Source organism: Periophthalmus magnuspinnatus, chromosome 4 (genome assembly GCF_009829125.3).
Source record: "Periophthalmus magnuspinnatus isolate fPerMag1 chromosome 4, fPerMag1.2.pri, whole genome shotgun sequence".
Taxonomy (NCBI): domain Eukaryota; kingdom Metazoa; phylum Chordata; class Actinopteri; order Gobiiformes; family Gobiidae; genus Periophthalmus; species Periophthalmus magnuspinnatus.
Genome location: NC_047129.1, coordinates 30515316 through 30528889, shown reverse-complemented (window position 1 = coordinate 30528889; position 13574 = coordinate 30515316). Strand labels below are relative to the sequence as shown.

Here is a 13574-nt window from a genome sequence, read left to right as displayed (position 1 = left end):
TGCCATTTTTGTACATTTGCCTCATCATTAACTTTGCAGCACTGAAACAAAGTACTCAACAACCCAAAACCTCCCTCTCTTTCCCTCTCTCTCGTGTTCTCTCTTTCTCATGTTCTCTCACATGTCCCTTCTCTCTTGTTCCCTCTCTCATTCTTCCTCTGTCTCATACCCTCTCCGTCTCTCTCTCTTGTTCCCGCTCTCTCTCGCTCGTTCCCCCCTCTCTCTCTCGTTCTCCCCTCTCTCTCTCGTTCCCCCCTCTCTCTCTCGTTCCCTCTCTCTCTCGTTCCCTCTGTCTCTCTCTCTCTCGTTCCCTCTCTCTCTCGTTCCCTCTCTCTCTCGTTCCCTCTGTCTCTCTCTCTCTCGTTCCTCTCTCTCTCGTTCCTCTCTCTCTCGTTCCCCTCTCTCTCGTTCCCCCTCTCTCTCACTCATTCCCTCTGCCTCTCTCTCTCGTTCCCTCTCTCTCTAATTCCCTCTCTTTCTCTCTCTCTCCTGTCCCTCGTTCGTGGAGTATATAGAGTCTTGTCGTTCAGTTTGTGTCGACAGGAGAGTAAATATCATGTTTGTATTCACAACAGCAGTGACATCTATAGTGTTACCTTCAGAATGGAGTTGTCCTGTCTTGTGTTTTTAGTGTCGTAACCTTCCAGGAGACACCTGCGAGTCGTGTTTCCAGAGCCGGCGAATTCTGCCAAGTTCAGATCTGCAAAACCGAGCTGTGAAGACAAATAAGAGGGATAATATAAGGGCAGGACCACATCAAACTTTTAATACAAAAACAACATCATTTACAGCTTTTCTCTGTAACTGCTGCTGTCAGACTTGTCATTTTGGTCTTAAAATGTTCATATTAACCCGCTCTACATGATCCTGGTTCTTTTATTTCACTATTTTGTCCATAAATCAAGGTATGAACATTAATAAAGAGACAAATCGGGTACATTCTTTCCCCAGGGTCTGCAGGGAGTTACTTTCTCTCCTTCTTGGTTTGTTTTCACGTGTAAAATTGAGTCAAAAGCTACGTTCATGCTCTTGGGGAGGCTGTTCACGTTGCAAATAAAACTGACTCAAATCTGATTTCATGTGTGAGCCCAGCAGCCCTGAAGTGGCCAGATGTGCAGAAGAGGACAGGACTGGAGTTGTGCTGTTGTCACATCAAAAACTATTAGTGAGAAACCACAATTTTTCAGTCCATACTAATCCAAAAGTAGTTATCATTTTCCATAAATAGGCAGAAGTTTATATTTTGTCTTTGTCATACTTTGTTTCCTAAAATAACACTGTAAAACCTCACTGCACTTGCACTTTCGAGCTTCACTACTATTGTCTGACACGCATTAATGTTTAATTGTGTTTCATTGCTGCTTTTTCCAGTGAAATAATATGGCGCGTGTAGCATTTCAGCGCAGCAAAAGTCAGATAGATGTGACTTGTGCGTTCACACTGCAAAAGATCAGATTCAAATACAATTTATTCACAAATATGAAACTGGCCTGGGTCACATTAGAAAAAAAAAAGATTTGGGCTGTTCACACCGATATGAAAAAAATCACAGATGAGATTTGGGCAAAAAAAAGAGAAAAAAAATAAAAGAAAAAGAAATTCGAGCTGCAGTGTGAACGTAGCCAGTGAAAAGGAAAAGGGCAGAGATGGTCCCGGTTTGCGACTGAGCTCAAAGATTGATCATAGACACGGTAAGCTCGTTTTTGGTTTGACCTTTGACCCCACGATTTAGTCATGACTCAAAATTATCCCCACAATCAGAAGTTGAATATAGGCCTGTCACGATAACATTTTGCTGTAAAGTAAATATAGACGACAAGCGATAATATTGAAACTAATTTATGGCGCTGACGTAAAAATCCAACAGCAGATTTAAAACCACAAACTATTCTAAATGTACAATATTGTTAAAAATCATGAGCTGCAATAAATAAACAGCAGAATGAAACACTTGCATGTGTAATGAGTCGTGTAAGTTATTAATTCAGGTTTTTACAGCTGAAACTTTATCACATAGTCAAAAAAACACACACAAAAAATCCCAGAAGTGCAAAGATAAATACTGATCACAATAAATATAGTTCCAGTTTTCATATATAGAATGATAAGTCGGTGTAGTGACTATTGTGACAGATGTAGAAAATCAGCTTTACACTGACTGTGGAGGCTCTGAGAAGCTAGAAATGCCAATAAGCACAGAATGGCTTTGTGACGTTGAAGTAGAACATACAACTACCAGGCTGTGGGGCCTTCAGGCGTGTGGGGCCTTCTGCTGTATGTGCTCAGGGCTCTGCAGACTGAACAGGGCTGGAGCTGTGTGGTTATGATGTAAGGACTATATAAACACAATGACACATGTATGAACTACTATACCTTTGCGTAGGCCTTCCCTCCTTTCAGCTCCTGCAAGAAACAAACGGACAAATCAGTGGAGTTCATTTTACGGATAGTCGAGCTCTAACCACTGACCCGCTGTATTTTTATGCTGTTGTGTTGTGGACCGTTAGCAAATTGCGACATGTTGTGCATTAATTTCAACTAAACGTCACAGGCCTTTCCCGTAAAACAGTGATGTGAAGTGTAGCCCCTCACCTTTCTCACAGATACTCTGCACACACAGGGGTCCAGCACTCCGGTCCCTGCGTTAGCGCTCATTTTACAGGGGAAAGAAAACATCTTCCTCCAGCGCACACAGTTGGCCTGCACCTGCTCCCTACAACGCACAAAACAAAAGACCGTTTAGTGATAATACACACCACATTTTTAATTATAAACCATAATATTCAGCTAAAACTTAAAAGCTATATGAAAGGTAACATGTTTTTTCCAGTCTGTACTAATTGGTGGTGAGTTTTACGTCAGTCCAGAAGCAGTTTTTGAGGATTGGATTAGACGAAAATTACAGGACGTAGCTCTGACTTCACAGGAGAAAAGTTCTGAAATACTTTTGATTTTGTTCATATTGTTTTTGCTTTGGATCCAGACACTTCTCCAAGATGTTAGCCTGGTCCGTCATCGCTGAATCTCCCCGAGTTCAGCTGGGGGTGACTGACATCGGCCTGTCACGATAACACATTTTGAAGCATGATACATCACTACAGAAATGTGCAACGATAATATTGAAACTATTTTTTGCCACTGAGATAAAACGATAAAGAGAAAAATGATCTCAATGAACCATTTTTAAATAAACGGTCTCATTAAAAGGTCTGAGCGGCGGCACATAAATAACAGAATGAAGCAGTAATTAGCCACAGTCACTTATTCTACCCTCTTCAGCTCAAATCTTATCATATTACAACAAAAATATAAAAAATATCAACACTTTTGCTAAGAAATTATACACATGATACATACTGAGCCTAAAAAATATTGCTCCAACTTTCATATATTGAACGATAAGTCGACATAGTGATTATTGTGACAGGTCTGGATTGACGGGTGGATTAGCCAATCAGGGACACGCACTGGCCAATCAATATCAAAACAAATATGAAAAAAACGAAGGAAAAAAATATCACAGGGGACTGAAAAACATGGCGGATTTCTGCAGACTCAATGAGCAAAGCACTAAACTGTTAATCTGAGGTGAGAGAAATTCTATTCAAAATGATGGGCGACCAATGAGCTTCTTCGTTTCACATGCGTCACTGAAATAAACAAATCTGACTGGACGATTATGTTTGGTTCTGGCTTGAGACGTGACAGAGGGAGTGGTGGCCAGATCTGTATAAAAAAAAACAAAAACAAAACAGAGATATCACTCAGGACTTGGTATCTAAATATCGTTTAGTGTCATGGTATAATTTTATTGACAACCTTATTCTAAACCACAAGCAAATGATTAAATATAATGTCAATAAATGCCCAAAGATTGGCTAATAGTCCTGTCAGTTAAATCGCCAATCTGATCAACTAAAAACAAACAAACACACACAAAAACGCAGCTTTAGTCAAACACAGTAAAAGTTCAAGACTAAAACCCATTTGCTTCAGTTTCGCATTTACTGAAATCTGATTAGATACAGATGCTAACAGAGCATTTCTTTCCCAAGTCTGTTTTATTAACGATTATGTAACACGACTGGACTGCCCGGGGATAAACCAAAAGATGAAATAACCACATGTTGCTGCTTGGGGCTTAAAACTGCGCCGCGGAATCACCACAGGGCTGGGTTTGAGGGGGGGGGGTTGTAATCGACGTTAAATCCCTTTGCAGATATAACCTTGATACCTGACTTAACGTTTTCTGTGCTGATTAGCGGCAGTAGTCGGGGCTATAGGTGTAACCGATGCTGTGGAAATGAATAGAGCCGTGGTGCGTGGGCTGCATCACCATGGCACAGATGGCCTCTCTCGCACCCCCCCTTTTCTTCTCCCTCCTCAAAGCGCCTTCGTCTGCCGCTCACAAAACTCATGAAAATCTACTCTACAGCAGAACATGAAGCCTTAATGCTGTGGCTTAGAGGGACTGTTACACGGAATAATGATGTAATTGGTTGTAACGTATTTCAGCTCTTCCACATTCACGACGCCGTTGTGAAATGACCGTTGAGTGACTCCACCTTTGCACGTTAACGAGCCGATGTTAAACTATTTTCTGATCTATATTATACTGTTTCCTCATCACAAACAGACCTGGAGTGTGTTTCGTTTCATTCACACATGTTTAACACAAACTCTGCGTATTTTATTCTGTACTACTACTGAACTAAAAGGTAAAAAGATAGCTGTTAACTACCACTTCGTGACATCATAAAATGGAACAGAGCATTTTGAACTTTGGAGATATAGACTAACTAATAATAAAGTGTGTGAACTAAACAATACGCAACTCTGGGAATGTTTTTCAGAAGGTAACAACATAATAACATGGCTCAAATCTCACAAGAGTCAATTTTGTGTAATATAGGACCATTAAAGATTTAGAGAATTTCTTTTTTTCCCTCACCTCCTGTTGGCAAGACATGCTTCAACTCTCTCCTTTGCTAAATACATTTGGACAGCATTGGACTAATGTAGAGGTTTTTATATGCTCAAAGTCACTGTACTGTATAAATTTGTGCAATATTCCATGTCCAACACACTCTAGTGGTACGATTCTACTGCAGTTTATACAGAGCTCGGTTTAAAGGTCCTATATTACACAAAATTAACTCATTTAGCTTTAAGTGTGAGGCTGAGGCTGTTAATTCCTCAAAAAACGGACCTGGAGTTGTGTTTTGTTTCATTCACACATGTTTGAGTAACCCTTTATTATTAGTCTGTTACATCTCCAAACCTTGTGATGTCATGTAGCAGTAGTTTCCAAGCTCATTTTACCTTTTGTTCAGTATTGATTAGCAATTCCAGGGCTGAAATCATCCAAATGATTCAAGGGAAGGTGTATGGAGTTTAAAATAATTGTTAATAAACTAGTGTTAGCATCGAAATCAAGTTTGAAATTTTAGTATCGCGACAAGAAATAGACTCTATAACTGATTCTGATAGCACAATGATAATAAACACTTTTACTTTAGACAATAGAATGTAATTTTCAACGTTAAATGGTAGTACTTTCGTTTATATTACTATGCCGTCTGTGTATCTGTGTAATCCCTCGTCCAGGTAGATTCCATAGTCGTTCATAGGCGTATACTCGTCTATGTGTCTTATAGTTGCTCTGATACAGCTCAAAATCATTCTAAAGCTTCAGAAAAGGTTCATTTCGGTGTGTGAATGTGACCTTTTTAGTATCAATCCCTGCTCAAATGAGTGTCTAGTTTCGACGCTCGCTTTAGTATCGATTATCACAGCACATTCCATATTAAAGCAGTTTGGACGTCACAGTCATTACTCCTCCTCTGTGTGGCTGAGTGAAGCTGCAGATGTGCGCTGGATGTTCTCCAGAGCATGACAAACATCTGACGCGTTCGGTCCGCACTATTACAACACTAGAATATCAGGCAGCACCAAAACATGCGCGTTAGCTTCAGACACGAGACGCAACTCACTCTGGCCAAACTTAAGCGAATAAACGCCATCACTGTGTGCGTACATTGACAAAAATCGACGTCAAAGGAAATTCTAGACGCAAACTTAACTCCTCGGTGGACGTAATAAAAGTGAGACTATTCCCTGGGAAGTATTAACGTCAAGGCTGCGTGGTTCTGTCAGGAAAAGGGCCTGGCTCAAGTTAACATGAACAGGATGTGAACTACAGCTGCGCTATATGTAAAAGTATGGATATCGTAACATTGGCTAATGCAAAAATCGATACAGGAATAACGCAAAGTTCCTTCAGCTGGCAGAAATTTACCAGTTTTAAACATTTGTAAAGCTAGATTTTTTTATGATTTAGCTTTTTCACTTGATATAGTCTTGTTTTTTTCTGTTAAAGGGCAAATATTACACTATTTTTTGATCTGTGTTATAATGTTTCCCCATCACAAACAGACCTGGAGTTGTGTTTTGTTTCATTCACACATGTTTAACGCACAAACCCTGCAGATTTAGCTTGAGTTCTTCTCTCAAACAGAAAACACTCTGTTCCACCTGGTGATGTCATGTGGTAATACAGGAAGTGCTCCATTGTGCTTTTAAACTCCACACACCTTCACTAGAAACATTCGGATATATTCTGTGATGGAATTGCCAAAGTTTACTGAACAAAAGGTAAAAAGCAGCTGTTAAAACTACAGCTTCGTGACATCACAAGGTGGAACAGAGCATTTTGGCCTTTGGAGATATAGACAGACTAATAATAAAGTGTGAATGAAACAAAACACAACTCCAGGTCTGTTTTTGAGGAGGTATAAACATTATAACATTGCTTAAATCTCACAAGAGTCAATTTGGCATAATGTAGGTCCTTTAAATTTTCATTTCGAGACACTTTGATTAACATTAAGACATGAACATGTGTTTTAATATAACTGTAATTACTGCATCAATAAGTATATTAAGTACTGTGATATTTATATTATTGCAAAGTTTTAAGAGCCATATGAAGTATCAGAATAAACTCCAATATTGTGTATCACCCTAATGTGAACTCAAAACCTGACTTCCATCTTCTTTACAGAATTACATGAGGAGTGAAGAAAGCTGTAACTCAAACCGTCTAACCCTCAAACCAACGCATTCTAGTTTTGGACAGCCTTTGGAGAGATTTTTTTTTTTTTTAAATAAAGAACTGTATGTAAGATTTTTATTTGAAATGCCATAAACGTGACCTACAACTGTGTCATGAGATAAAAGGTAGACATTTCAAGTCAACTGGTAACAATGCTGATTTATTCTTACTGGGAAAACATCGGACATGATGACAAAGTTGTTTATGTTACAATTTAGTGTTTTGATTCGAGACGATTATCCGATCAGAAAAGCAGAATGAGACGTACGACTCTCTCATTTGTGTTGCCAGTTTCGATGCTGAAATCCAGTCAGTTTAAACCTAAAATGCCTCTGTCTGATCTGAATGGTCACTACATAAACCCCAGCACCTGCAAGTCATGAGTCTAGTGCACCAAGGCCTGTCACGATAACAAAGTTAGAATTTTGACTTTTGCAAGATATTGATTCTGACTTAAATTCATTTCAGTATCGTTGTTTATCATGACAGTTTCACATTCACAATAAGCTCAAAACTGGATAATCGCAGTAAACCTTTTTTTAAATTAATGATATGAAACGTAATGTGGCCAGCAATATATAAATAGTACAACGAAACATCAAAGTAGTTCTAGTTTCTATAATGTGCTACGTGTGTTAATTATGGGACCATGTACAACTCAAATGTCATCATATAAGCCTAATACGACGTAAAAATAAGAAAAGCTTTCCCCAAAAGGTATACACGATAAATAGAGCCTGAAAAAAATACTGTTTATCCATTATATACTGAACAATAAGTCAATATATTAATAATCTGCAGCTCAGTGGGTGAATTCTGGAGGTTCTGAGCTTTCACATGAGGCCTGAGAGTGAGAAAAACTTGTGTCTCTATCTGGGAGCTAATCTTTGATAAAAAAAACAAAAAACAAATAAATCTTAAAATCAGAGCGAGCCAACAGAAGGAGGTTACATAATCAGGAATGAAGTCATGTCACAGACAACACAGCATTTTATTTCCATTAGTCGGCAGCAAAAGAAAGAATAAATTATAAAGTGACAAGACATGGTTCAAATGAGGTTCAGAGCCAATCAGCGGCTGCTCTTACATAACCTGCACATGTGGAGAGCATCTGTGATATTTACACTGAAGTACTGACTGAACTGTCCAACCTGAGGAATCCAATGGAAGGAAGACTGGTACTTAATGGAAATAGTTATAGGAAAAAAATAGTAAAAAAAAAAAAAAAGATAAATAAATAAATGGATAAAATGAAAATAAGTAAAAATAAAAAATACATAAATAAAAACGATAATAATAAATAATGCTCGTCTTTCTCATACCGTCTGTGTGTAGGCCTGTCCTCCTTCAACACATGTTAGATGGAACAGTTACTTTTGGGGGTCAATATTTCTCACAGATTCTTTTTCTTTGCACTAGTGGGACATTTTGTTTCCGCACTAGGATAAGATTTGAGCTGTACAAGGTTGAATTATGAACTCGTATGACTCACAGATCCAAACTAACTACTTAAGTGTTGCATTCTGTTATTTATTTATTTACTGCAGTTCATATTTTCAACAACATTTAGAATCATTTTTGGGGGTAATTCTGCTTTATGTTTTGGTTTTAATATTCAATATTTAATATAGTTTATCATCTATATTTACTTCAGCAATATATCGCACTTCAAACTTCGTTATCGTGACAGACCGATGCTACTGTTGGACGTTTCACTTTATTTGATAGAAACCCTGTTAATTAAAAAAAATAAAATAATTCAAATTAAAGGCAAACTATGGAAAGACATCAAAGATCAATTATTGAAACAAAAGGAAGACATCTCACTCTACACTTAAAAGGTCCTTAATATCACAGACATGTCACTCTGACTAGTTTGTGAAGCCAATATTTATTTATTTTATTTTAATAATTTAAACTTATAGAGTTCTAACTCACTCGGTTTTGTTTTAACTTAAAGAAAATGTCAATTCTTAATATTCTTTAAATAGATGAAATCAGCGCTTCTTGGAATATTAATAAATGTGTAGTACAGAGTATGTGTTGTATTGTATGTCAAGGTCAAAGTTATTTATTTAACCCTTATTGTTGGGGTAATTTAAAAACAATATATTGCAATGGCTTAAATAAACACTGAGTTTCAGTTCACCCTCAAATCGCTCTGGAGTCTGGAGCACTTTTACTTGACAAAATATTCATGCCTCACGTCTCTCACCAATGTGCTTTCAATCTCTCAAACCACAACCAGACTGACATGATACATCCTGTTTTAACAGCCACACAAACACTATTCATGTTTACAGCAACGGTTTGGACCCTCACGCACCGAGTCACTCTCACCAAACGAGATCTGTTTAACCCATAACACAATTACCACTCACAATGAAACGACTCTGGGGGTTTTCAATGTTCTCCGTCTTTGTACATACCTGTAAGAACTTTGCGAGGGATATAAAAGTCAAGAGGAAAGACCAAGTTTCAAGTGATATGTGCATTACTGCAACTGAAGATTTTGTGATAGAGAGTTTCAAGATACAATAAAACACTGTATTCTATAACTACCATATAAGAGTTTTACATATTTTTTTCATTTTGCGTTGACAAATTTGCGTTGGTTGTTGTTACCATTAAATACTCCTATAATATTGCTGCATAATTAACTATCATTTAGTTGGCCTATGTAAATGAAGTATTCTGTGAAACCTTTCAACAAGATAAAACCAGCAGTGGAATGTAACAAAGCATAAGTAGTAAAGTAAGTTTACTTAAGTAAAAATTTTATGTATCTGTACTTTACTTAAGTAAAATTTAAAGTGGATATTTTTTACTTTTACTTCACTACATTTGAGAGTAGTATCTGTACTTTCTACCCCACTGCATTATTGAACAGCACTGAAAAGTAAAGGTATTTTTTTATTATTGTTTGAGACCTGCTGAAAAGAGCAAGGGTTAATTTTTAACACATTTTTAATTTAAGCAAACAACAATATACAAAAAAAATAAATAAAAAACAGCAAAGAAAAAAAATCTATTCAGCTGTTTCTACCAAACAAAATTCAGCACAAATCTTTATCAAAATCACTACATCTGAAGCTTTATAAGATTTCAAAATCTGCATGAGATACTTTCTTTTTTAAACAGGTACTTTAATACTTTTACTTAAGTAGATTTTTTCATGTGATACTTGTATCTTTTACTTAAGGAACAAAAGTACTTCTTTGAGTACTTCTTCCATCACTGGTTAAAACATAACCCTAAAATAATTAATGGTAGTATGTAAGAGAGGGAAAAGAAATCATCTTGTTCACTGCACATACAATAATCTATGCAATGTGCCATTTCAGACCTTTGACATAAAGGCGCACTGAGTCACTTTTCTAACAGAGGGTCCGCTGTCTGATTGGTGATTCCATGGAGATGTTATTTCTTTGCCTGAAATGCTCTGCAATATGCCATTAAATGTATCTATACTTTTATAGATACATAGATACTTTTATTTATTTTTTATGGCAAAAATGCAAAAATATGCACTATTCTGTGAGTGGGTTTGCCTTTTGTGAGACTTTGACAATGTTTAAATCCAGGCTCAAAACAGTTCTGTTTATCTGTGTTTATGTGACTGAAAGGTTTTTATTCTGCACTTTTCTCCTTTAATGTTAATTTTATGATGATTATTTGTGATTATTTCTTCTTTAACTTGGTGTATTTTGATTTTAATGTCTTTCTTATTGTGTAACACACTTTGAATTATCTTGTGTACGAATTGTGCTGTACAAATAAACCTGCTTTGCTTTGCTTCCCACAGACCTGACTTGGTAACTTTGATTGCATCACCTGTTTGACTCCATGGGGAATCAGATATAGTCTAGTTTAACGCCATACTGTAAAACATCCCAGGCAGAGCAATAACATCTCCATGGAGACAAGCAGGTAGCAGATCCCCCAGAAAAGTTACATAGTGCACCTTTAATGACACAATCAATTAGAATATGAGCTTTCACTTCTTACAACCCAATAACGCCACGTATTAAAAACGCTCAAAACCTATTCTTAGCCATTCAGGTCACTACACAATTATATTTCTATATTTATTTGCACAATCGCCTTTTGTCCTTTGTTGAACTATCACAATAATCATTAACACTGGAGCAGCCGCGGGGAAGTACCAGATGTCGCCCAAACAAAGATTTATGGTGACATTTTTGCACAATTTGTTCACTTTATTACAAACGTATCCGTATAATATTTAATAAACAGCTCATATGAATGCATTTAAGCTAATCAAGCGCAAAAAACATGATATATTGGCGCGCAAAGGTCCAAAATATTCGCTCCATTGAAACGTTAGTAAAGAAATAACGTGTTAGCAAGAAAGCAGTTAGCCTTAGCTCAAAACGCAGCTGTTGCAGGGTGCTAGTTTGCAGAAAATGTAATAATAAAATGTGTTTTGGTGTGTGTGTTTTTTTTTCTTACCGAGTTGACTCCTCTGAGAATCCGCCGTCCAGCAGTCGGACTTTGCAAAAGAGCACTCCATTGACAAAGGGCACAGAAGACAGTTCATCCAGCTCAAAGTCCACCTTGAATTTGAATTTCTTCTTCTTCATCATCATTAGATCCATGCACCGCTCAGATGTGGAGAGGGGACGCCGAGCACAGGAGGGACATCACGGGGACGGCTGTGTCGGGCAGAGGCAGAGGAGACACTGGTGGTGGAGAAGAGGAGGCGAAACCGTAAATGAAAACAGAGCTGGCTGTCAGACCGGAAACACGCGCCACACGGACTTCCGGTTTAGGCATTCCACAATAAAACTCCAAAATAAAAAAAATGAATATTAACGGTTTTATATTACACAAAACTGTTGTTATAATGTTGTAACCTCGTCAGAAACATACCTGGAGTTGTGTTTCGTTTCCTTCGCACATGTTTGAGTAACTTTTTATTTTTAGTCTGTCTAACACTTCAAAATTCAAAATGCTCGGTTCCAACTTGTGACGTCATGAAGTAGTAGTTTTCAAGTTAACAGTTGCCTTTTACGTTAAGTTTGGTAGAGATAGGCAATTCCAGAGTTGAAATTATCTAAATGATTCTAGTGAAGGTGTGCAGTTTGACAACACACAGGAGCACTTCCTGTATCACGACATGACATCACAAGGTGGAACAGAGTGTTTTCTGAAGTATATTTATCCACTATTTCCAAAAGCTTAAACAAAAAAGCCACAATGATGTATGTAAGTTGTTTTGTGGACTATCCTTTGAAAAATATGGTACAATTTTGAATATTTACATTAACCTCAAATAATCAGATCGAATGTCCAAAAAATACTTTTACTCAATTACAATATTTAGTAAGTTTTAGGTCATACTATGATATATTTTTGCATAAATTGGGTTGGGTTGCCTATTAAATTCTCCCCCAAGCAAGACACTTTGGTCCCATATGCACATTACAGTAGATTAGCCAAGCTTTATTAATCCACAAGGAAAAATAGAGTAGCTAATTAAATACAATAGAATTTTATTTATAATATTTTGTTGTGGAAGTAAAATATACAAGAATATGAGAGCAAACAGCTGAGAATTTGCCTGAAGAATAAAAAAAACAAAAAAACATAAAGCTAATTTTGCACTTCTTTAAACGACTAGAATAAAGACTAGACCTGCCCATTACAACAGGAAGTGTATTTTTAAATGAATGACTGGTTTAACATTTGATCATTGTTTTGGTTACAGGATGTGCAACTAGGTCCAGACAAACACACAACCTCACAGTATTACAACTCCATCTTACACCATTACACATGTGAGTCTGCCTCCCTCTAGTGGTCAAAATGGCACACTACACCATTACACAGATTTCAAAGATTTATTTATTTATTTTTATTCTCTTGAAGGAAGTTGCTGTTGTTCGTGCATTTTGAATACTCCCCCCATTTTTTTTTTTTTTTTTCAAGAAACAACCAAGATTACAATTTTACAAGCAATTTAAAATATAGGGCTACTTCTTGGCCAAAGCCTATAGTTTCAAATGACTTGACTCTTATTAAACAGTGAAGTGACATTAAGACTGTAAGCAATCTAAACAGGTAAAATAAAGTTAATTTAGACATCTTCAAACTAGAAAGTCCCGTATTACCAATTATATTTCGCCTGGGGCAGCTGTTACCAGAGATTCCTACGAGTATGACTCATCAAACAGAGCTGACCACAAACCTCAGTAGTGCCTGCAGCAGTCAGAGGGGGATGGCAATGCACTGTAATAACCATACAATCTATTATGTTCTATACCAGCCAAGAAAATCCCGTGCGTAAACGTGCGTAAAACGTGCGTAATTGCATATTTGGGTCGCATAATGCTTAACGCGCTAATGCAAAAATATATTTCCTCTAAAGTAAAAGTTTTGTGGCATGGCTGGAGCGTTGAGCTGTTAGTATAGTAAAAAAAAAAAAAAAAAAAAAAAA

At 37.1% G+C, this 13574-nt stretch overlaps 1 protein-coding gene across 1 annotated transcript in view; it reads right to left on the bottom strand.

Moving 5' to 3' along the window:
- Window positions 1-11833, bottom strand: part of LOC117369676 (EEIG family member 2-like) — a 29676-nt gene extending 17843 nt beyond the window's left edge. The window contains exons 1-4 of the mRNA XM_033964985.2: window positions 11588-11833; window positions 2593-2713; window positions 2374-2403; window positions 597-713 (exon numbers count right to left, since the gene is read on the bottom strand). Coding sequence (XP_033820876.1) covers window positions 597-713; window positions 2374-2403; window positions 2593-2713; window positions 11588-11733 — 414 coding nt within the window. The 5' untranslated portion in view covers window positions 11734-11833. The remainder of the gene's footprint in view (window positions 1-596; window positions 714-2373; window positions 2404-2592; window positions 2714-11587) is intronic.
- Between the last annotated feature and the right edge of the window lie 1741 nt (window positions 11834-13574).